Source organism: Cryptomeria japonica, chromosome 11 (genome assembly GCF_030272615.1).
Source record: "Cryptomeria japonica chromosome 11, Sugi_1.0, whole genome shotgun sequence".
Lineage (NCBI taxonomy): Eukaryota > Viridiplantae > Streptophyta > Pinopsida > Cupressales > Cupressaceae > Cryptomeria > Cryptomeria japonica.
The window spans coordinates 197,114,328-197,140,775 of NC_081415.1; the positions used below are offsets into that span (position 1 = coordinate 197,114,328).

At 34.7% G+C, this 26,448-nt stretch overlaps 1 protein-coding gene and 1 pseudogene across 2 annotated transcripts; both read right to left on the minus strand.

Annotated features, from left to right (window-relative positions):
* Positions 1-4,472: 4,472 nt before the first annotated feature.
* Positions 4,473-6,342, minus strand: LOC131051783 (bark storage protein A-like; annotated as a pseudogene).
* Positions 6,343-10,089: 3,747 nt separating this feature from the next.
* LOC131051790 (embryo-specific protein ATS3) lies at positions 10,090-13,019 on the minus strand. 2 transcript variants are annotated; one of them, XM_057986391.2, is made up of 3 exons: positions 12,691-13,019; positions 12,400-12,543; positions 10,090-10,810 (listed from the first exon to the last, which is right to left on the minus strand). In XM_057986391.2, exons 2-3 carry the CDS (start codon positions 12,481-12,483, stop codon positions 10,322-10,324), a joined length of 573 nt encoding a protein of 190 aa, XP_057842374.1. In that variant the 5' UTR covers positions 12,484-12,543; positions 12,691-13,019; the 3' UTR covers positions 10,090-10,321. The 2 variants fall into 2 exon arrangements, with proteins under 2 accessions (XP_057842374.1, XP_057842373.1); XM_057986390.2 differs by having other exon boundaries at positions 12,400-13,019.
* Positions 13,020-26,448: the final 13,429 nt, after the last annotated feature.

Below are 26,448 nucleotides of genomic sequence, written 5' to 3' on the forward strand. Positions count from 1 at the left end.
GGGGGTTAAGGTCAAGGTTGGGTTGAGTGAATAAATTTTTTATTCAAAGAATAAAGCTTTTATTCAATGGATAAACTCTTGTGAAAAGGCAAAAGGGATAACCATGGTCAAAGCAATAAATGCTTGAGGAGACCCATGAGTGCAAGTTGAAATAACCATAAATGGTTATGTAATCTAGCCATTAATGGTCATGTAAAAGCCATAAGTGGTTTGGAAGACTTTTGGAGGTTAAATTGTTGAACACACAAAGCATATAATGTTTTTCAAAGACTTTGAAGTCTTTGAGAAGTGACTCCAAGTTGCTTAGGAATGTGACAATAATTAGGGGATGGATTAGGTTAATTAGGAAGGGTTTAGAAGAATCTAGAAGGGGGTTTAGGAATGCAAGTGGATTTGGTGGGTGAGGCAAAATAGGATTTTAATTAAAATAAAATTCATCTATTTCAATTTGTGTGTGCAACTTGCATTTGTAGGAAAATGCAAGTTGGGGGGGTTTTAATGATTTAAATAAATGTTAATTTATTTAAAAGAGGAAAAAGGGGATTTAATGAAATAAATATGATTTATTCATTTAATTGATTGTGAGTTTGGTATAGTGAATTAATTAAAATAAATTGAATAATTTATTTAATTAATAGGAGAATGTTTGAAGATGAATTAATTAAATATTAATTTAATTAACTGATGGCTAGTGGATTTTTAATCAAATAAATAGCAAATATTCATTTAATTAAATTGAACAGATTTATGTGACTACAGTTATTATGCAGTTCAAACCATCTATGGAGTATTGGGGATCAAAATTTGGATCTTTGTTTAAGATGAGAAATATCTTTCTATAATCTAACCAATTATAAATCTTAAATTATATAAGACCAAAAAAAAAAAATTAAACATCTTGGAGCAGTGCTATGCTTAGTGTGTGATTCATTGAGATCGTGCTTTTGCTTCTTTTCTAAACTGATAGAGAACTCTAAATAAAAACAAATTGGTCTCTGGTATATTTTATTTATATTAATTACTAAGATACAATAAGCTAGTTATTTCAATATAAATAGTTCTATCAAATAAGCGAAAGACTTTTTTCCCACAAAGAGACAAACCTATATCTCTCATAAAGTGAAAAAGAGTCTTTGCTAATGCAAGAAAAGAAAAAGGGAAGGAAGGAGAAAAAGAAAAAATGAAATTTTCTTCCTTACAATATTGTATGGTTCATAAATCACCCCCAAAGAGTAGTGTGATAAAGCATAAGAAGTATTATGATTATGGGCTAAGGCCTTATTCAGCTTGAGGTTGAATATCTTCATAATGGTCTTGTTGTTATTAACATCTCCAACAACCATCTATGAGTGTATCAAATTTTTCATTCAAGCATGAGTAAGATAGTTGAGGTCACACATCATATGGCTATCAAAGACCTTCATGATATTAATGTTATTATGACTGATGGGAGTGTTGATCCTCCATATTAGTTATACCACATTGATGGATTTGAAAGCTTAGCTCTTTTTGGTTCATCTTTGATAGAACATGGAGATTTGGTGCCTAAGCGTTGGTCATGTCAAATACACAATTCTACAAAAGGTGAGCACTCAATGATTGGTGCTTGGTCTACTTAATATTTTTTTCATAGATAGTGTTTGTCAAGGATTTCTTTCCTTCAAGGAAAGACATCGGTGCTAAGGCACCTTTGGAGTTAGTTCATAGTGACCTCATGTCCTTTTCGACTCCATCTCTTTTAGGGGTCGAGTATGTGATCACATTGAATTATGATTTTTCCATGTGTACATGGGTGCACTTTTTTAAGTACAAGAATGATGTCTTTGATTCCTTTAGGAAGTACAATGCATTTGTGAAGAAGTAGTCTAGTCTTTCTGTCAAGCAAATACACACAAATAATTAGGGGAGTATGTTAATCAAGTTTTTCAAGAATTTTGCACTGAGCATGGCATCCTACATCAACTTATAGTTCCATATACCCCTCAATAGAGTGGTGTTACCAAGAGGAACAACGAAACATTGTGGGAGAATCCTAATTGAATGATCTAGTATTAGGATATATGAATGTCACATTTTAGGCTGAGGTAGTGAATTGTGCTAATTACATTAAGAATCAGATGCCCCACAAGGAATTATGACATTTAAATTTTGAGGAGAATTGGTCCCATGTCAAGCCTAATGCATTTTCATTCGAAGTTGTTGGGAGTAAGGCTTAGGGATTTATCTGGGCGTTCAAAGGAAATCCATGGAGAGGAAAAGTCAATGATTCATATGTGTTGGCTAATTTGAGAAGTGTTTTGTTAATTATTTATTTAATTATTAAAATAAAATTAAAACAATATTTTGTGTGTTTGTGTCTATATACATACATACATAATTACATATATATGTATGTATATATATACACATCAATGATAAAATTGTATAATATATTTGTTAAACTAATTTTGGCTTGGAAGCCAAGTTGCATATTTTGGAATCTAGCATGTTTACATGGAAAATGTGTCTTGTTTTGATTGATTAAAGTGGGAGATGGCCCAAAACCTTAACATAATAGGGGGAACTCACAAGGAATGAGATCACCAACACCAAAAACGAGGAACCCCTTTTTTGAAAGAGAGGATCTTAAGAGCACCCAACCAGAGCATCAAAAAAGAAAAGACCCTTTTTTGAAAGAGAAGCTTTTGACTAGAACCTCAACATGGCAAGAACAAGGGTCCCAACCCTACAAAGTTTCACATATTTAGAAAATAGGGGTTATGGAAGGAACCTCGCACCGTAAACCAAACAAAAACCCTTTCATTGGAAACAAACTAGTCACAGAGACAAAAAAACTAACAGTGGGTTTTGAAAGGCTTCCTGTAGCCTTTTTCTTGAAGGACCACCTTAAACAGAGACATTCTTAGACAAGGAAAGAGACCACAAAGATCTCAAAAATCAACAAGTTTTGGAAGGCACCTAGAAACCGTGTGAGGTAAACAACTAGCTAACATCAATAGGTAAAACAAACCAAAGGAAAAATAACTAGCTATCATCAATAACTAAACCAAAACTAAGGGAAAATAACCAGCTAACAGTACTAACTAAAACAACAAGATCCACCTCCAAAGGACCTATGGGACCATAATCTGCCTTAGTAACCATCTCCATAGGATCACGAGCAAGGTTCATAACACCAACAAACACAACACAAACCACCTCAATAGGATCAGCAACAACGAAAAGCATATCAGAACCCACCAAATGATCCACCTCAATAGGACCAAAAATGTGAGAAGCAATGAAGACCAACACTGTAAAAAGAGCTACCTTCAAAAGGTCCACTACAATAAAGTACACAGCAAAAGCCAAATCCCCTGAAAGGGAGAATAAACCAGGGAGCATCACTACCCAAACATCCAAGAGGACATCCACAAAAGGAGAAGGAATCACCAAAGCAAGTGCCCCTAGACATCAAGGCACATTGGCATAAAACCACCTAGAAAGGTCAGCCACAAAAGTCTCAAAGAAGAACATGGGCCTCAGGGTAACACCATACGATATCACAGGAATAGGTCCAACGAAGACTTCATGGCATCCAAGGCCCAAAAACCTACCAGGCACAAGACCACAGCACCCCCACCAACACTGCTACAGAGAATGGAGGAATAGGAGAAAGCAGATCACAGAGAGGCCCAACCCCGAGACACAGAGTTTCTACGCTAGCTTGATTAGAGATTGCTAAAACCCCAAGAGCCCAGAGAGAGGGCCTGCAAGAGACCCCACATGCCAGGGTCTTAGCCCATTCAACACAACCCACATCTCGACGACCCACAACAAACTCTAGGAGGCAACCAATGCGCCCACAACAAAGAAGAAAAAACTTGACCAAGGCAACCCCCAAATACGTAGAATCCATGTCGTTGGAATCTACAGTCTGCTTCATCCGTATCCCCGTCCTCTTCTCCATCCTCCCCTGAATCTCCAATCTCCCCTTAAACCCTAACACTACACTCTCCACCTCCGCGCTCCTTTTTTTAATGACTTCTCCTTTTGGTCAATAATGGAAAATTTGTTTTGTTATTATATGTAATGGAATATCATTTCATTTTGCAAATAGTGTAAAACTTGACAAAAAAAATGGAGGCAACTTGTGAACTGAGAATGGCGTGACAGTGATGGGGCAAAAAGATTTTCGAAGCAATGTAGGCATGTTCATCCACCAGTGGCAACACTAGTGATGATAAGTGTCTGCTCATTGTGGATTTTACAGAGGTTGGAGGATGTCATGAAACTAGTAAAAGTTACTTATACTCATATGCAAGTGCAGGTTAGAGTTGTTAAGCTTGTTTAGATCGAGGTATCGGGATTTCAATTATCTTCTGCTACTGCTTGGCTGGTGTGAATTTCCAAATGTTTGTTCTTGTCTCTATGTTTTCTGGTTTTCGTTTTTGGATATTTCAGTACTATTTACACCATTATAGAAGAAGAAAGAAAAGAAAAGAGTGTAAATCATAGAACAGATGAGGTGTTTACAACAAGCCACTCTTATTTACGGTAATAAGATGACTTCTAAGCCACTCTTATTTATGGTAATAAGATAGCTTCTGCAGCGACAGAAGCAGCTAAGACACACTCATATAGATTGTACATACATATATATTTATAGATCGAGCAGCCACAGGAGCTATATATGTATACATCTCCATATCGTTTCACGGGATTAAGTCTCAAGCAACCGAACGGATGTTGGAGCCGACGAATTCGAAATTGGTGAAGATCTGGTTGATTGCCTTGCGAGCATGGTGAGGCCATAAATTCCTCATAACAGTAATGTCGTTTCCATCAACACACCCTCCTGCACAATCTGTGATGGATCTCATTGCTATGAACGGCTTGTTCTCGCTCTCGCACACCTGCACAAATCACATATTTACTCACAATCACTTCAATAAAAGAAAAAATTATATCCTACAGGTGTATTGTATCTTATCCACATTGATATCCTACCATTGCAATTGCGGCGCTTGAAGTGTCAATCGAGACCACATTCAGTTGGTCTCGGAGAAAGTTTCTGTATGCTTCGTTATTCACATAAAAGTTGGAACTGCTTCCCCTCTCAACCCTTTTAATCCTTGGCTGCTCTTGCAGACATACAGAAGGCATTTTTTCCTCTGACGTGCACTTATCAAGCTCCACTTTCTGTTAATTCAAAGTTATCAAATTAAAAAGAATACCCGCAATTATCTACAGAGCATGTTAATGAAATTGAAAGCAACATTTACAAATGAATACCTCCAACTGTTGTGCAGTGGTATAGAGAGCATTATCCACATTCAACCAGAATTGGGGTCTTCCCTCTTCAGCCTTTCCTCTCATTGAGTAAACCTCTTCTCGCTGGGGATAAATACTCTGAAGCTCATTTGCAACTTGACGTCTTGATTTTCCAACACTGTAGTCAGAAAATGTGAGGTTTGCAATATCACGATCGCATCTCTCATCATCGCCTCCAAATTTCTGATTTCATCCCACACCCAAAATTAGTTAAAAACTAGTTGTATCAGCTACAAGATATTAAGAGGATGAATGGAGAAGAAATATTAGGGTAAGCACCTCCCAGAAGACGAGGCCAGTTTGTGCAAATTGGCGGGGAATTGCCACGTCACCGATGTTGAGTTTACGAGGGTTGGCGCTCGATCCTCTTCCGTACTCAACTACTGCCTTCACTCTAAACAGTGTCACCATCAACTGTGTTGTCTGTGCTGCATTCACCTGTAACAAAACATTTTTTTTAAATTAATTATTCAAGCATAAAAAAAAAATTGTTATAACAGTTTAATTTGGGTATACCATTCCCCTTCCTCACATAACCACGAGACTCCTACGCCCTCCGATTTCTCCCACATGGAACCTTCGCGCTGCAACACAATTAATGCCCAATATCAACTATTAATTTATAGTTGTGAAGTAAAGAAACCAAAACCCTAAAGGAAAATCAAATCTAAATTTTAACAAGGGAAGAGCAGAAGTCAATTGGGTTGGCAACAAACCAGAGATATATATGGTGGGTAATTCTCTGTCTGGACGGAATGTTCCGGAGCGCTCGTCCAGAACAACTTCAAGTTCAGCTCTGCTCGAAACGACGAGGCCATAAAGCTCTCCCTTTCTATTCACACGCTCGATCTTTTCAGCAATTTCTCGAGGTATTTCAGCAACAGAGAGGAAAGGAAGGGCAATCCACAGCAAGAAGAATAGAAAAAAAGCAGATGAAATCTTGTAAAAAGCCATGTTAGAATTAACACTAGAGCTACTACGATGCACACTTACTAAGCTGGTTTGCAATGCCAAGCTCTTCATTCATTCTATTTATACGAGAAAACACCCTCGATTTTCCACATCCAAAAATCTCTTAGGAAGTTGATTAGTATGGTTTAACAAACGCACCTTATCTTAATAGTGTGGTGCATGTGAAGAAAAAAAAGAAAGGGACACTTGAATCATATATAAGCACTAAATGATGTAATCATTTACTAATCAATTCTATTGAAGATCATTAACTGCGAAGGACTCGGGAAGCTCCCAAAAAAAACGTGGCATCTTTTTATAAAAAGGATATTCTGCATCAACTTTAATAAAAACATTGTACCCTGTTTCTCGGGGCAAGGATAAGATTTGTTTTCTTCTCAATGAGAAAGAAATTTAGTGTACCAGAAGAAGAATTTTTGGTTTTGATTTCACCCTTGAAAATAAGGCATTTGGGATAAGGCAAGATATTAAGGGTTGTCAAGCGCCCACGCATACCCTACGGTGCTGTATTTGTACTGCAGTGCCATCATTTCTGATGACGGCCACCAAACAAGATCTGATACAAATTGCAGATTCCTTTATATTATAGTTGTTATTTAGAGTTTAGCAAATTAAAAATGAATATAATTTAGAATTTTAGCAACAATATTATAAGGGAAAAGAGGTCAATTGTGTTGAGGAATTACATGCTAATAGTTTCTATTAGCTTAATAATCTAAGCCTCTCAAATGTTCTATAGATTTTGTATAGCTAAGGTGATAAGGACATTTTATCTAGTCGTCTGAGTGGCACACTACACATGTCTAGACTATGTGTCTTGAGAAGACAAAAACCAGTCTTAGAGCTAATAACATGAAAAATAATCCCTACAATGGGATGGCTTTGTTAGTGAGGAGTTGAAGGTGTGAATTGTAAATTGTCATTTAGTGGCATACTATTTATACACATGGTACACAACCTCAATGGTTGACAAGACACTATATATATTGAAACCTCATTGCCAGCTTCTCCTTTTTGCCTTGCATTTGTAAAAATACAAGTTTTGTTACACTTTTTTAATAAAGAGAGAAGTGTCAATGGGCCCTTGGTCTATTGGTGAAGTTGAATGGCTTTGAATGAACCCACCACGGATCAAGTCTTGTTGAGTGCAAAGCTCCGACATCAAATAAATAAAAAGAGAAGTAACAATCAATATATTTAAAATTCCTAAATTCTAACTATATAAGTGTGTCATTGAGTTGTATCCTCAAAAAAAAAAATTCTCCAAAAAGATTTGGATGGAAAGGTTAAAAGAGCCACAAATATACTTTTGTTCATCTTTTGTGAAAAGGTAAATCCAAAAAAAATTGATTAAAAGTTTTCACTCCATGTCAAGCTAGACACTTAAGATGAGCAAAGCCAATATATATGAATGAGCCTTTCACCTAACAACAACCCTTTATAAACCACACACCACAAGAAATAATCAATTTTAGGCATAAGCCTACCTTTCCAAATTCATGTAGTTTTTCAAAGCCAGATAATTTCAAATCTTGCCTCTTGTAAAGCTTGGTAAGAACTCACGATATGGGGCTAACAACTCCATAAAGATGCCCAAAGTGATCCATAAAATGATGGATATATTCTTTTAGTAATCACCACTAATAGATTTACTCTTGTCCACATTGCAAAATCCTTCAAACTATTGTCTAAGGATAATTATTTTGATAGTCTATATTGTCAACATAGAGCATGATAGACACATAATACCTAAAAAAAACACAAGAAGAATAAGAAATATGGTTACAATTGTAGAACTCCCAAAATAAAAATATAAATATAAAAGATTGAATTTTTTCTCTTTGTGCCACTATATTTTAGTCAATTACAGGTGAACATAGAGCATTTAGGGAATATAATTTCATTAAAATTTGTTTCTTTTTATCATTTATCACAATAGACACCCTACTAGAGAAAAGGTCTAATAAAGATCTATAGACACATTTGCATGTATTTTATCATTAACACAATCTTCTTTCTTTTTCTTTGGTTTTCTAATTTTTATGGTTGGAGTTTGTAATATAATTTTAAAATATTTGTGTTTTTATGATCAATAGAGTTAGTGTGATCAAAGATGGTTTTTTTTTTTTTGAGGTACTTGAAAATATCTAAAAGAAGTAGTTGGTGCAATGCATGTCAATAAATAGTTAAAGCTTGCAAGGCATGTTATATGGAAAGATGAATTTCAAAAAATAAATTTGTGGCCCCTTTTAATTTATCGAATTGATTTATAATATTTTCAAAGTGTCACAATTGAAAGACTTCTATTCTATCAATATGACCTAGAATTTATAGATGGATTCAATTGTGTGTGGTGCACGATGTCTTTTGATACTCAATTTTCTTTTGAATCTTTGCAACACTATTCAACCATAGTATAGGACATAACATGTTAGGATTATAAGAATAGCATAACCTAGAAGCTACTACAAATTTAAAGAAATAATTTGAAACATTTGAAATTATCTTTAAGAAACACAAAAGTGTGGAGAAAGAAATGGAATAGTGAAGATGTGATATTTGAGTCCATTCATTGATGATTAATCTTTTATGTGATAAACTAATATTCCAAGTAGTTTTGAAATGAATTCAACACTTAAGTGTGAAAAATAATAATCAATAGATAGTTATAGCTTGTAATTTATAATTGATGTTCTTATCATATATGTTGTTAAATTGTATTTATTTCATGTTTAGATTTTAAATTTATATATTTTACACTTTTTAAAAATTATTTATCTTTATTTTTAAATATTTGTTAATAAATTGTTTCCTCTGCTTTATAGTATTTTAATGAGAAATATTTCCTCATAACAAATATTTTGAGGTAAAAGTAAGATCAATTCATTTATTACAAAACATGAGTAATTAAAATTGATAGATCTATGGAACACATTTTTTTTTATAATTTTGTTGTGTATGTTTTCATTAATAATTTTTCATTTAAATTAATTATAATTTAGACATATATATATATATATATATATATATATATATATATATATATATATATATATATATATATATATATATATATATCCAAATTATTATTTGTTGAATCAACCACGTCTATCTTCAGTATGGCCATTTTTTAATTTCTTTTCTAATTTTCCAAATGTGTTGAAAAGAGGACTTTATGCTAAAGCCATTATATACTTGAGTGTTATGTCACATATCTAAGTGCAAGCTGATAAAGTTGCTCAAGAGGTTCCACACTTGTAGACACTTATTAAGGACTAGTCCAATATCTCTTGTCTCATTATTCATTTGTGGCTTTCTCTTGTTCACAAGGATGCCTCTCCAAATAAACATCAATGTGATTATAACCATGGCGTTTATCAAAAACATGGTTCTCATGTGATTAGAATAAATCCAATAATATGCTACCTATAATAAAGTATTTGAAAATCAATGTGATAATAACCACGATGTTTATCCAAAACATGGCTCTCATGTGATTAGAATAAACCCTATAATAAATTATTTGAAAATGTATTAATAAGAACAAATATAGCAATAGTTATGTCTCTATCTTAATCTATTAAAATGGTTAAATAAAATTAATCTTTATATACTAAAGATTAAAAAGAAAACTTGATAAATAATATAATATAAATTTATTAGTAAAAAGTTATACACATTATTTACAAATTTGATAATAAAAAAAGGTAAAAATTTATTCAAATCAGAAAATTATTTACAATTTTTTTAAAATTTAAAAATTTTAGGTTAGAATCTAATTCCATTGATAATAGCTTCCTGTAATAAAATATAAGATCACCAGATCCAACATATAATTAACTCATTATCATTATTACAAGACTCTTCTAAAGTCTTTAAAAGCTTGCAATCTCAACCTGAACTTTAATAATACAGAAACACAATATCAAACTACACCCAACAAACCACACGCTTAACAAGACTACTTCCCACATATTATACCTAAAACCATGATAAACTTATTTATTGCCATTACATTTTTAGTCAGCAATATTTTTTAGAAATTGCTGAACTTTTTACTCGTATGCTTAGGTTTTCTGGAAGACGGCCGCCCCTGATCTTTTCCTACCCCATTAGTATATTTGATTGATTGAGAAGAGCCCAAGTCTTGAGGTAAATTGCAGTAATTAGGCCCATGCCATGCTCTGGCTGGAAGCTTTCTCCCAAAATTGAAACTGTCTGGTTCAACAAGACTTGTTTTGTAGATGTTTGCAGTCTCGGGAGTCCAGTCATCTTCACCTTCAACCATGAAATTGAGAAGGCAGACAACATCTTTTAAGCAATCACCCTGTATACTGAAATTATCAGTTTTTCCAGGCTTAAATCGTTTTTCTTCTTCTCCCTCGTTCAGATGTTTCTTGAAAACCTCTATCCCATTTTTATCCCGAAACCTTACATGCACAGGATCTTTGATCCCGTGTGTTTTGATGATGTATGATTTCAGTGATTTCTCTGTCTTCACCTCTACTACATATGAACATTTTTCCTGCAAATATTAAGACATACAATCATAATCTGGCACATGATTTCTTACAAGTTAGGGTTTCAAATAGGGTTATAAGTTAGGGTTTCATTAAGATGTATATGCTAATTCAATGCTCCCAAAATTAGATTTTTTTATATATAGAACATATGGAAACCTGTAACCACAATTAGATTTCGCAAATGAGACAGATCCGCCTTATAATCTCTAAGGTTTTCAAAAAAATTAAAACAGAGAAAGACAAGGTGGTCTGCCCGGTCAGGCGCTATGTACATTTTTCCTTTATAAAAAGTGATAAGCTATTGACAGGGCAACCTGCCTGCTCTTTCTTCCTAAAAAATCTATAAAAACAGAAAATTGATTAAAGCCCAAATAGTATCGAGAATTGAAGCGAGGTTGCAATCAGATAGACTTAAGGATTGCTTACTACATTTATCTCTGAATGAAGTGATAGGAAAATTGATAGAGATGTCTTCTTTGGATTAGATAATCACAGATTCAAATCTCATTTACCCATTTCAAAATTACCTTCTGACTGTTGAAGCGCACAACTATAAAGAGAGCTCCTGAGCATTGAGATATTGAAAAAAATGGATAGAGTTTGCAATAAATTGAGATAGTTCCAAGAAGTGGAGAAAAGTTGCAGTGAGACATGACACAAGCTAAATGATTAAGGAATGCGAGAAGATAGGAGATTTGATGTAGCTAAATAATACAGAATCTAAAGGATTGAGATGGTGGTAAGAAAAGGAAAGATGTCATAGCTGTTGGAAATAAGTCACATTCAGATCAGCGATGGAATGGTTACAAAGGACTGGCCACAGAGGGTCAGTAGTTGGTAGATTAATCTAGTAACAAATGGAAAGTCTTAGTTTTGAGTAGCTCAATTACGGTATCAATGTCGTAGCTCAACATATGATATCAAAGCTAGGCTAGTAGTTCCAAGCATTTGTAATGTGGTTTAAAGGGCATGTTGAACATAAGCTACACTTGAACCGGTGATGAACTAGCAACAAGGAGGCCAGTAGCTCAGCTTGACTTGAGCAACAAATAAAAGGTCTTAAGTTCAAATCCTAGATGACAACAAGAACTGTATCTCAACAATAATGTTATGCATTTCTTACAGTGAACAAGCAAGTAACCAAGTAATTTTGCAGATGGAAGATCTGAGGTTTGAGCTCTCTTTGATCATTTAACTTCTAATAGAGATAAACTAATAGTTCCACACACTCAAGTGTGACTTTAACACGGGGATTGCAGTCAGATTCTTAGACATGGAGCTGGTGGGTTGTAGTCAGATAGCTCATAAGCCCACAGATTCAGAGAGTGAAAAGAAAGCAAGCTGGAGGATAGGTTACAAAGGATAATCTTCTGACCAAGTGAAATTCACTTTCATCAATCACCTGTACTCTAAAGCATGAAAACAATATAAGCAATCTAATATGCAACTAAATGTTGTATGTTAGAATGTAGATATCAATCTGTTGAAAAGACTAAGGACCACTCCACCTTCTTACAAGAAATCAATTGAAACTGGTGAACTTAAAAATTAATGTTATACCGTACTAGAATTTTAGAGAGAGAGTGATAACCTGATTGGCGGCACAGATGGGCTTGAGTGGAGCGAAATTCAGAGCAAGAAACAGTATGACCCATGTCATAGGTCCCATGACCATCTCTTCAGAGAAAATTCAAGAACAAATTAAGAAATGGAAAAAAACTGAAATGAGCTGAGCCTGTAACAGAATGGTTCGAGAAGTATTATTATACTAAATTTAGTTCCTTTTTACTCAAGGAGAGGAGAATAAGAATATTGAAAAGGAAAAGGAAGAAACTATAAATCAGACTAGGAGAGGGTTAAGACCCACTTAAAGTGACAGCACCTGTAAGCAAATTCGGAACTCCTTTTTCGAGATTGCTTTGAATTTGATTACAGGATTTTTTTCTGTAAATGGTATACAAATTCGTGAAGTAAAGCTCAATATAGTTGAAAAGAAACATAAGAACTAGTTAATAGTGTAGACAAGGAGGATTGAAAAAAACTGAAATGAGCCTGGGCCTGTAACAAGGATCTTGGAGAGGAGAATCAGAATATTAAAAAGGAAAAAGAAGAAGCTATAACTCAGACTAGCAGAGAATTAGGACCCACTTAAAGTGACAACTATCTGTAAGCAATTTGGAGATTGCATTGAATTTGAATAGAGTATTTTTTTAGTAAATGTTATATAAAATCTTGAAGGAAAGCTCACTGAAGTAGTAAAGAAACAGAAGAACTCGTTAGTGGTGTGGACAAGAAGGATTAAAATGGACCCCTGGAGCAGACCAGATTGTCTAAAGACATTGAGTACACATTATTCTGTAACTCATTAAAGTCAATGAGGAATGGAAAATCCCTGTCAGGATGCCCTTTTGGTAGGGAAGCTTGACATTTTGTCCACTAGTTTTCCAACTTTCTACTATAGCTTCTACATTTATGTTGCCAAAGTCTTGCTATCCATTAAAGCAAATGACGAATGCAAAATTCTTCCGAGGCAATTCTTTGTAAGGACCGCTCTTTTGGTAGGGCAGCTTGCAATTCACTCCATTATAATTTCTTCCAAGTCTTGCTATCCATTAAGCTTGGGAACCATAGACTTTTTTTCAGATTCATGGAATGTAATAATTGCAAGGTATAGGCAAAATGGTCTTGGTCAAATGATTGTGTGAAACATTTAGAATGAACAAGTTGTTGTTGCATTGGAACACTCTATAAAGTCAAATGATTTCATATTTTATAAAGTCCTCAATATATGTGTCCCTTTATTTATATTAGAACATAACAGATAGGTTTAGTTCTTGTCATTATCTTTCTATTGGGAATTTCTTTATTAATATGTAAAAAAAAATAAAAAAATGGAAAAGTAGACTATGCATGAAAAATATTTTATACAATAGTTGGGGCACTCCTGGCCCAACAAAAAAAAAAAGAAGATGCTAGTGGATTAGAATAATTACAAGATATATTAAAAATGTGCGAATTGAATAGTCTCAAATATTCTTTTAGAAAATGTTTATACATAATGTGATCTCATGGATGTCCAAAAAGAAAGGATAGGAGTTATTGTTAACATTAAGGTGTCATCAATCTTGCAAATATTATATGATATAATATTTGAACATCCTTGTCAAGGTGTCTCTAGGCACCTAGGGTGTTAGTGGTGTGCTAGTTTTTTATCTATAATTTATAAATGCATTCATAAGGGATGAATGGATTTACTAACAATAGAAATTAATTATTTGTAACTAATATTAATTAAGTCCTCAAGTGGGGGTGCTTGGAAAGGAGTTTCTATTCATGTTCATGGAGGTGAATATTGATTTTTTAGGGAAAGACATTTTGGGCACCAATTTTGATGACTCTTATGTTTCCAAGGAATAATCCAAGGGGATGGAACATTTTTTTTTTATAAGAGGGCTTGGAAACTCCTTTTGTTGTTGTTAACTATTTATTTGTATCCCTAACCCAATAACTCTATAAATTCTTTGAATGAAGGTTTCATATTAATTTTTTATAAGCTCATAGGAATTACTAAGTTGAAAATTTGCGTGTTGCATTATAATCTTGTTTTCGAAGATAGTACATATTTGACCTTTCTTCTTAGTGGAGTTTCTTTATAGAAGGGTTTATCCATGTTAATTTTATGTTGTGATGTTTTCATGTGGTTTTTTAATTTCTTATGCTACTAATTTATTTTATCAATCACCCATGGTATTATACAATTAAGGTTGAATGATTTTTATGACTTAGCGAACTTAATTTTAGATTTGTAAAACTAATTTTGATATCTGCATTTAATAGTAATTTACCTTTCTTATTTCCAATACTTGGTATCAAATTTTGGCCACCTTTGGTCCTTATGGGTGGAAAGGCTTTTTAGGCTATAGTGGAAATTCTAGTAATTTTATTTTGCAGATTTATGTGTGGAAACCATGGCTACATCTACATCTGGTTAGCAATTGAAAATTTTAATGAAGCTAATTGTTGTGGAAGTTAAAGATGGGGCATCTCTTGGAATGGAGAGATCAATGGGTAATGATAATAGAGGAATATAAGCCTACAAAATTATTACCCAAGACTTATGGAAGGTTCAAGAAAATATGAGGATCTAAATGGAAGGTTCAAGAAAATATGAGGAGCTAAGAGAGAACCAAAGTGATATAAGGAGAGTTGTAATTCTTGAAGCCAATAAAAAACCCTTGGAAAGAATAAAGCGGAGTGTTGTTATTATGGTAAAAGAGGACATGTGAAGAATGAATAGAAATATAAGAAGAAACGATGGGATTCATTTATGAATAAGTCCTCAAAATTAGGTGATGAAGCCTTATTTTTTTCTTATAATATTATGTGTAATGAACAATAATTGATTTACTCAAGATGCTTATACCACATGACTCCTCATAAGAAGTGACTCTCCTCATGTCGAGAATTTGATGGTGGGGAGATATACCTTGGGGACAATAGTTCATGTCATATTGTTAGAGAAAGAAAGGTAAAGTTATGTTTTAATGACAAGAGAATAAAAACTCTCTCAAGTTTTTAACATATTCTTATATTAGCAAGAAATTTAATTTTTGGCATTTAAGTTGAATTATTCAAGAATACAAGTAACATTTGATAAGACTAATTGTAGATTGGTGAGAGGAAACTCAGTGGTTCCAAAAGGGTCAAGAGTAGGAACCTTGTTTAGCCTGAATTCCACTATTATTTATAATTCCACTTATGTAAGTTAAAAAACTAAACATATATGTATCTTGTGGTACCATAGATTAGGCAACATAAGTAAAAAATTATTTGAAAACTATTATGAAGAAAAATTTAGTTGACATTTTTCCTATTCTAATGAGGATTTTTTTTGTGAGAGCTGTGTTTTTGGTACAAACAAAATAGATCATCACTTCCCTTAGGAAATTATAAAGTAAAATGTAAATTAGAAATCATTCATACTAATTTATTTGGTCATATGAATGTCGATTCTTTTAGTAAATCTCAATATTGTCATATGAATGTTGATTCTATTAGTAAATCTCAATATTTTGTGAACTACATTAATAAGCTCTAGTAGAAAATAAATTAGAATGTAAGATAAAGGTTTTGATGTCTATAAATTGTCGAGAGTTATTATAATAAATTTGATCATTTTTACAAGATATAGCGTAGTAAATTTTATACCACTACCATTTCACACTTAATTTGGACTCACTTTGGTGGTTGTGCCTAATGTTATTGATTCATGTATGTTTGTGCTCAATTTTAGGACCATTTCCAAAAGCTTGGTGCAATAGCCTACTCAAAGACCTTTGTTCCAGCCTAAACTATTGGGACTATGACACCCAACACCCTAGTTCTAATGGACTAGGGCACCCAATGCCCCTATCTAGAAAGTTTGGCCTCAAATTTGAAATTACAATAGTTGACTTTGCGAGTAGTAGGAAAGTGCTCCTTGATGTTGACCTTAGCCAAAAATTAAATCAAAAAGGGAGCATGTTGTATATTAATAAAAATCCCTCTCTCATTTGAACTAGAAATCCTTCTAAGCATTATTATTGAGCACAAGTCTACAATCAAGGATACAAGCATTGATGTTTCAACAATCTTGATCAAGTTTTGTGTGTATGTAGGAATTTTGGGTATTGTTGTAGGAATGGGCGTCAATATCTCAATTGACTTGTATGAGTGGTATGTCTAAGAACACATCCAAAAAATATCCAAATGAACATCAACATCACATACATACCTATCTTCCACTCCTACTTAATATACCACATATGGACCTAACGGGATCATAGGATTTGACATCAATGACAACATATAGCATAATTCTAACAATCTCCCCATTTGTCATTGATGGAAACATCTACCAACAACATCAAAAAATCAACATATAAACATACTCTCTCTCTCCCTTTGACAACAATGACAAAGGTGAGCAAAACTCCCCCTATGAAACTCACTCCTACTCCCCCTAAGAGGAAGCACCCAAGCATCAGTCCAGATAAGAATATGCAAGCTACTCACTGGACCAATACATATCAAAATGCACATTAGTTCAAACTGGAATGGGCAATACCCCTAACTTCTGTCGAAGATATTCAAAAATATCATTGCACAATGCCTTAGTAAAGATATCTACAATCTACTCCTTTGTAGGTACATACTCAAGTCTAACTGCATTGTCCAACACGTTTCCCTCAAAAAATGGTACTGAATAGATATATGCTTTGTTCCGGAATGTTGTATTGGATTCTTTGAAATATTTATTGCATTGGTATTGTCACACATGATTGAGATAAGGTCATCAAACCTTACACCAATGTCCTTCAAACTCTGCTTCATCCATAAGATTTGAGTGCAACATGAAGATGTTGCAATATATTTTGCTTCAATTATAGATAGGGACTCAAAGTAATGCTTCTTTCTTGACCAAGCAACCAACTGGAAGCCAAGAAAGAATGCTCGTCCACTAGTACTTTTTATGTCATCAACACTTCCATCCCAATCTGCATCTATATAAGTTGTCTATGTAAAATCTGAGTTCCTGGGATACCACAAACTAAATTCTTATGTGCCTTTCAGATATTTGAAAATCCTTTTTACTGCCACAACATTTGATTCTTTTGGTTCTTTCTAAAATTGGGTTGTCAGACAAACTGCATACACGATATCTAATTTGTTAGCTATCAAATATAACAGTCCTCCAATCATCGACCTGTACCGACTTGCATCTACGTTAGGATATTTATTATCTTTGGTTAACTTGCATCTGGTGGTCATAGGTGTACACGCTGGTTTAGAATTCTCTACCCCAAGCTTCTTCAACAACTCCTTAATATACTTAGACTAAGAAATGAAAATTCCTTCATCATTCTAAATAACTTGCAATCTAAGAAAGAAATTTAACTACCAATCATGGACATCTCAAATTATTTTGGCATCTCATTAGAAGATCTTCTACACATACCTTCATTTCCTCCAAGGATAATGTCATCAACATACACAACAACAATTAATATTTTACCTGAATCGGTCTTGAAGTATAAACTGTTGTCAACCTAACCTTTTTGAAATCCTTGATTAGTCAGGTACTTGTCTAGTCTTCCATACCAAGCTCTAGGGGCTTGCTTCAGTCCATACAGAGCCTTTTTTAACCTACAAACAATGTTTGGATCATCTTTCAACCTGAAACCTTCCAGTTATTCAATATAAACCTCTTCTTTCAATTCTCCATTCAAGAATGTTGATTTCACATCCATTTGATAAACCTTAAAGTCCTTAAATGCTGCAAACACCAAGAACATCCAGATTGTCTCCATCTGAGGCAACTGGGGCATAAGTTTCATCAAAGTCAATGCCTTCAATCTGAGTGTAACCTTTGCAAACCGACCTTGATTTGTTTCTTACAACCATTCCATCTTCATCTAGCTTGTTCTAGAATACCCACTTAGTTCCAATCAAATTCTTGTCTTTCGATTTGTTAACTAATTCCCATGTTTGATTTTTCTCAATCTGATCCAGCTCTTCTTTTATTGTTTTCATCCAATTCTAATCATTACAAGCTTCTTCTATTGTCTTTGGCTCAATTTCAAATAGTAAACACAACAAAACTTGTTCTTGAGTGGCTTTGCTTCTTGTGATGATACCTCTTCTGTTATCTCCAATAATCAGGTCTTCTAAATGATTCTTCTAAACATACCTTGGAGTCTTAGATGTAGATGTTGGAGCATCTTAATCATTATTTTCTTCACTTTTGATTTCTTCTTCCTTTTTTTCTTTGCACTCATCAGATTCATATCCTGCCACTATTTCTGAGTCTTTTGAAGTACATTCATCAACCTTCACATTCGCATTTTCAACAATCTTATTGTAGCGTCATAAAATTGTGACCCTAGCAATTTATGACTACATTGGGTCCTCACGCATGCAAACTCAAATCCTCTAGCCTGATCAAAGACCGGAGAGTGCTTGGCTTTTGAAAACTGCTTCTTCCTTGGCCTTAACATCACTATGTCCACACTATTCCCTGGAGACAGGGGGAGGACAGGAGCGTCGCCCGGGACAAGGGCGTGGTGCCCCTATCCCTTCCCTATTTTGGGGCAAGACCTTTCTTGTGCAAGCATTGTGGGTTGTGCAGTGAGCGGGAAATCTCCCCGATGTCGGCCCATGATGAAATTCAAATCCACCAACATGTATTTAAGGGGCATTCGTCCTCTCATTTGGATAAGTGGAAGTTGCATAAGTTGAAGTTCAATAAGTCGGATAGGTCAAAGTTGGATGTATTCAAGTGATCAAGCATTCAAGCATTCTTTTCCAGTATTAAGCATTCTCAAGTCTCCCTTCAAGGCTAGGTGTTGTAGTCAAGTCAAGGATTCAACCATTGAAGATGAGATTGATTTCAAGATACAATTCCATACAAGCATTTCTATCAACATTGCTACTACAACCTCCCTCGAGGTGATTTACAATTCAGTCTTTCATTTACATCTACTTGCAAGTACTTTCTTTCATTAATTGGTTAATTCCAAAACTAGGGTTTGACCTTAAGGCAAACCCCCAATCCCAACACATTTCCCTCTCTTTTATGTGTGTAGGTTGCAAGTGTGCAGTTATACTTTCGGATTCGGGCTTCATTTGTAGAGGCAGAAAAACCATTTTCGTTTAATGGATTTTTTGGAGGACCATGTACATTCCTGCCACGGTCCAGACAACTTTTCATCAAATTTATAGGGTGACTTCATCTCGATATTTTTCTGCCAAATCCAGGTGCACATCTTCATCCCATATTCAAATCTCAAGTTATAATTGATTCTTTATCACTTTTGCACTACATAATTCAATCAATTTCCTTTCTAAATCAAACAAAAAGGGAATAACCCTTTTTCTCAAAGATAGATGAGAGTTTCACTATTGATTAACCTTCAAGAACTTTTAACCATTACATTAAGGAGATAAGGGGTAACTCACTAGATCCAATCTCCACACAAAGATGATAGATTGAATTTTGAACAATTAGGATGTTTTCCTCTTGATCTATCACTCATCATTTTCCCACCATCACATTTTGGTGAACCCGAAGTCTTGCATGCTATCCTTTGAACAGCATTGTATATTTGTCATTTACAAGTTTCAACATTCTGCAAACTTAGTGGTTAATTCATTAAAAACCCTAGTTTTAAAATTTAAAATTGAACTTGTGATTTGTAAAACTTGCTTGTGTTTGTCAAATTCAATTTCCTCATTGTCTTGTTCAATTTGCAATTAAAATTTACAAAATTAAGAGGTTACTTGTTAAAACCTTAATTTTCAAAAATCATCTTGAACTTGTGCAAAAATTGGATTTCAACTTAATTTTCAGATTTCTGATTGTTCTAAGAATTGTCTTCAATCCTACAATTCAAATTTTCAATTTCCCCCCTTTTTCCCAAAATTCAAATTTCAAAATTAAGTGGTTAGGTCATCAAACCCTAATTTTTAAAATTAATTGGATTTTGTGTGAATTTTAAATCAATTTCAGTTACATTCATATTCTAAACATTTTCCAAGGTGTCCCTATCCATTAGGTTTGACCCTTTTTCAAAATTGCACTTCAATTCCTCTTTTTCTTCAAAACCCCAATAGAGTCCTATTTTCACCTTTGTGCCTTCATTTCACCCATCTAGAAATCGTCAAATTCGCCAATTTTTTTGGGGTTAGCTTTAAAATCATCATAATATCCATCCCCAAAAATTTTTAAAAAAATTGGTTGGACTATATGTGTTCCCACCACTGTCCTCGACTTTTTTTCTGAAATTTTGAGAGACTGTTATGACTGTATTTAATAGCTTAAATCCAGAAGATTGGTTGATTTTATCGATTTTTGAACCCTCTAGAATCGTAAATACCTTCAAAATTCAATGTTTCAACTTTCAAGAAAAATTTTTAAATTAAGAGGTTAATTATTGTCTACCCTAGTTTTAAAAAAACTAATTTTAAAATTAAGTGGTATTCCCTTGGCCCTAATTTTAAAATTTCCAATTTCCTTTCATTTTTGGAAATCAAGTGTCATTCCCTTCCTCCAACAAAGTTCAAATTGTGTAATCATTATTTCCTTACATTTTGCATTACTCAATTTTGTAAGCTTTGTCCTACAATTCAAAATTCAAATTTTCCCTTTGGTGCATGAGTTTTACCACTATTAGTCCTACCTAATCTATCCCCATTAGACGAAGCGTTAGAATTAAGGCTTCCCAAGGTTTAATTATCGAGAAGATGGAGCCTAATTTGGGTGACTTCTTTAATGAGGATCATGTTAATTCTTCCCATCCTAATCATGTGCCTATTTACCCCATTGATGGATCTCATGATGAAGAAGAAGCTTTAACTAGGGTTTCTTTAGATCAACTTTCAACATTGGACAATCAATTTGATAGCTTTCAACAATGGATGTCCCAAGAATACCCTAATAGTGAAGCTCTTCTATTAATTGAAGGTCTTAAGTGCATGCTTCAAAGTGATAAGAATGGAATTGATATATTGTGTGTCATTGTACATATTGTTGATTCTAATGTCATGCCTATCAAGAGTTGTGCCGAAACCCTAGGTTACTCACAACCTTCAACACAAGTCAATTCCTCTATTCCTTTGACCAATCACATGACTAGTATTCCTACTTTCACATCTAACATCATGGCTACTTCAACTCAAAATTCCATTCCTACAACCATAGGTCATGGGGACAATCCCTCTTCTTCATTTAATCCTCCATCATTACTTATGTCTTCCATAAGTGTTCCTATTATTTATCAACCAATCAGTGTGACACAAGGGGGCAATTCCTTCAACAACTTTATTCTTCCTTTAAGTGTCCCTTTTTCTACCCAGTCATCACCAATGCCTACTTATCATAGTGTTCCACCACCTTATTCTCAGTCCATGCCTTCTTTCAACAACATCACACCACCTTCTCAATCACCTATGTCTAACATGAATTCCTCCACCGAAATGACAATCAACAATCTTGCCCAAACTGTGTCTTCCTTACAACAACAAATTGCTTCCATGAGTCAATCCAAGTTTAGTGTGCCCACCTTTGATGTTGCGATTCCACTTTCTCTTGATATTGTTAAATTTATGCCACCTAAACATGTTGGGATCCCTCAATTGGAACTCTATAATGGAAAAGGTGATCCTCTTACGCATGTCAAACATTCCAAACCTTGTGTATTGATTTTGCTTATGATCAACGATTGCTTGCAAAATTGTTTATAAGAACTCTAAGAGATAAGGCCTTGCAATGGTATTGTTCTTTGCCTTCTTATTCTATCACTTCCTTTCAACAACTGGCAAATGCTTTCATCCAACAATTTCAACACAACATTGGTCCTAAAATCACTTTGACTGATTTAATGCACTGTAAACAAGGTGTTAAAGAAAAAGTGATTGGTTTCATTGGTAGATATAAGCATTTGTGTGCTCAAATTTCTTTTCATGTGCCTAATAATGATATTCAAAGAAATTTCATTTCTAATTTACAAAAAGATATCAGAGAAAAGTTTCTTTTGTCTAAGTTTACTTCCTTTTCGTAGTTGTGTGCAACACTCCACAATTATCAACTGGTTGTGAGTCAAATGGAGCAATCCACTCCTATGGCTCTGAGTGATAAGGGGAAGAGTGTTCAACAACCGTTTGTGAAGTTAAAACCAACAAAAAGCTTCATCAAGTTCAATGATCCAATCAACAACAACCATGTAAGTGCTACAACAGGTGTGCCTCCTATTTCTATTTTTTTTCCAAAGAGAAAGATAGTTTACTCCTTTGAATGAATCTTTGCATAGTATTATGTCTCAATTGTTGCATAGAAATGTTATCAAACTTCCTCCTATAAAAAAAATTGATCCTTCCAAACTTACATCTCCTCATTTTTATAACAATTCCTTTTGCCAATTTCATCATCAACCTGGTCATGATACTAAGAAATGTTTTGCATTGAAAAATAAGGTTCAAGACTTGATTGATAATAATACTATATTTGTGGCCGGTGTGAATGATAAAGGGAATAAATCTGTTGCTCCTCCTAATCAAAATCTTAAGATTTTCACTGATCCCTTGCCATCTCATACCTCTAATGTTATTGAGATTGTGCCTAGTTCTCTCTCTTCTAAAACACTCATCTGTATGGCTCTAAACTTGGTTAACCTGGTAGAGACACAAGATTCTCCTAAGGATCCATGCATTATATTTGACCCTAGTGAGACCATTAGAGCACCTGATGGCCCTTTATACATAGTTGCAAAGATTAAGGATATCCCTTGTTGTGGTGCCCTGATTGATCCCTCTTCCATGGTTAATGTCATAACTGAAGAGTATCTTTTCACTTTATGATTGCATAAACTATTATATGATGCGTCTACTATAGTTGTGAAGTTATTTGATGGCTTCTCTTGTCCTACCATCGGTTATGTCACCCTTCTTGTTGAAGTCCATGCTAAATCCATGGATGTTGACTTTGTTATCATACCTTCCTCTAAGCAATTCCATGTGAAGTTGGGCTATCCTTGGCTGTCTTCCATGAAGGTTATTGCTTCTTCAATCCACATGTATCTCTAAATTTCCTGTAATGGCGAAATCATAAACGTGAACCATAGCTTATTTCGTCCATCTAAAAGAAGCCCTAGTGTTCCTATTGATCTCTTTTGGCTTAAACAATTTCAATCTCTTCCATCAAGGAGCGATGATCTTTTTAAATCCTATCAAAAATGGAAGAATGATATGATCTTATCCTTAAGTCAACCTAGATTACCAACACTTGACATTCCTATTATTCTTCAAGATGAGGTTCTTCCTCTCTCGAATAGAACTGATCTCCCTCCTAAAGGAAATTGACCACCTACTCCTATGAATGTGACTTTACCTTCTCTTAAGGAGAAACAAAATATTCTTCCTAAGGTTAGACCTATACCTCTTCCTCATGATGGACTTGGTCTCCTTCCTACACCTAATATTCCTCCTTTCTATGGCGTAGTTCCACCTCCTTCCTCTTATTGAGAGAAGAGGCCTGATTCTCCTATTGTTCAACCAAAAAGATCTCAACCTAAACCTTCCACTATCAAGGAGAGAAACGCTCCTACTTTTTCAATTTTTCCTCCTCCTTCTCAGCCTTTCACTAAGACTCGACGGAATTGTTGTGCGAGAGAACGCTGATGAAGATGTCGTGTTTGAGCTCGTGAAGCTATCCCTCAAAATAATAAGTCTCCTCAAACTCCAATAGTTGACATGATTCCCTTTTCTCCTAAGCAATATGTTCAACCAACATCTCCAAATCATAAGTTGCATAAAACATGTGATGCTTTTACTCCTATTCGTGTTCTTGCTCCTCTTGCTTTAAACTTTGATATAGAAATGAGTGAAAATGTTATTCATAATGGTAATACAACTCCTAATGCTTCTGATAGTGAGCATGAATATATTGATGTGGATAAACATTTATCGGATGAGTTTTCACAAACTTTAATCCTAGCTCCTAGAATCGAACAAAGTGACTTAAAATATGAGCATAGTCCTTGTTTGGATCTTGTGACAGCTCCATCTATTGTGCTCTATATCTCTCCTCTGGCGCATTGCTTGCCTTCCTAAAATAGTGATCAGCAAGATCGGGAGGCAGATATCATGCTAGATTAGCAATATTAGCATTGTAGATCTTTCTCTCTCTCTTTCTTTCTCTTTTGTGACCATTCTTCTATATGTATCCTCGTTCTTCTATTGTTCCCTTAATGTCTACTTGGAAACGATGCAAAGAATTGAGATATTTTCTTGGTCTCTTTCATGTTGACTCAAAAGACATCCTCTCTTCCCTTTCTTCTAAGGTAGTATCCTTCTTTGGGGAATTAAGATTATTATATGCATATGTGTACATGATATACATGAGTTATCATACATCATACTGACCCCAAGGAAAGTGACACTACCTCATGTTTTGTGCTCATTATCCTTGGGTTTATACCTTGATTGGGGGCTAAATCCTTGTGATAATGTGCTTCCTCCTTCTCTCTCTTGGGTGTATCCTACCTTAAAGAAATCACTCCCGATAAGGCGCGTGTGATCGCTTTAATGTGGGGGATACACTTTGCTCATTCTTCCCTTCTTGTGATACTTAGAATTACTTAGTGAACTTTGCTTTTCTTTTTAATCTTTTGTATCCTTGTTTTCATGACTCATAGTGAAGGGAACTTTGCTACTTCCAATCATGGTTCTCTCCTTCTCGATCTTCCCTTTTACTTTGTCAATCGAAGTCGTAAGATCCTAAGTCCACTGGGGGCTTGGCGCATCTTGCCTCCTTGACATGGTGAAAGTCTTTCAATCTTGTTTCCTTGTACTTTACTAGCAGTATTAGCGTACACTTATACTCTTGCTAAAGTGGGGGCTAAATTTAGTGTCATAAAATTGCAACCTTGGCAATTTATGACTGCATTAGGGTCCTCACACACGCAAACTCAAATCCTCTAGCCTGATCAGAGACCAGAGAGTGCTCGGCTTGTGAAAACTGCTTCTTCCTTGGCCTTTGCATCACTCTATCCACACTTTGCCTTGGAGATAGGGGTAGGACAGGGGTGTGGCGCCCCTGTCACTACCTTATTTTGGGGTAGGACCTTTCTTGTGCAAGCATTTTGGGTTGTGCAGTCAGCGAGAAATCTCCCCGATGTCCGCCAATGGCAAAATTCAAATCCACCAACATGTATTTAAGAGGCATTTTTCCTCTCATTTGGATAAGTGGAAGTTGCATAAGTTGAAGTTCAATAAGTTGGATAGGTTGAAGTTGGATGTGTTCAAGTGATCAAGCATTCAAGCATTCAAACATTCAAGCATTCTTTTTCAGCATTGAGCATTCTCAAGTCTCCCTTCAAGGCTAGGTGTTGCATTCAAGTCAAGGATCCAACCATTGAAGAGGAGATTGATTTCAACATACAATTTCATACAAGCATTTCTATCAACATTGCTACTACAACCTCCCTCAAGGTGATTTACAATTCAGTCTTTCATTTACATCTACTTGCAAGTACTTTCTTTCACTACTTGGTTAATTCCAAAACTGGGGTTTGACCTAAAGGCAAACCCCCAATCCCAACACATTTCCCTCTCTTTTTTGTGTGTAGGTTGCATGTGTGCAGCTGTACTTTCAGATTCGGCTTCATTTCCAAAGGCGGAAAAACCCTTTTCATTTCGTGGATTTTTCGAAGGACCGTGTACATTCCCTCCATGGTCTGGACAACTTTCTGTCAAATTTGTAGGGCGACTTGGTCTCGACATTTTATTGCCAAATCCAAGTGCACAGCTTTATCCCATATTCATATCTCAAGTTATTATCGATTCTTTCTCACTTTTGCACTACATAATTCAATCAATTTCCTTTCTAAATCAAACAAAAAGGGAATAAGGGGATCATCAAAACATCCTTAATTCATTCGGAATTCAACTATCATCTTTGTGTGGAGATTGGATCTAGTGAATTACCCCTTATCTCCCTAATGTAATGGTGAAAAGTGTTTGAAGGATAATCAATAGTGAAACTTTCATCTCTCTTTGATGGAAAGGGTTAGTTTTCCTCTTGATCTATCACTCATCATTTTCCCAC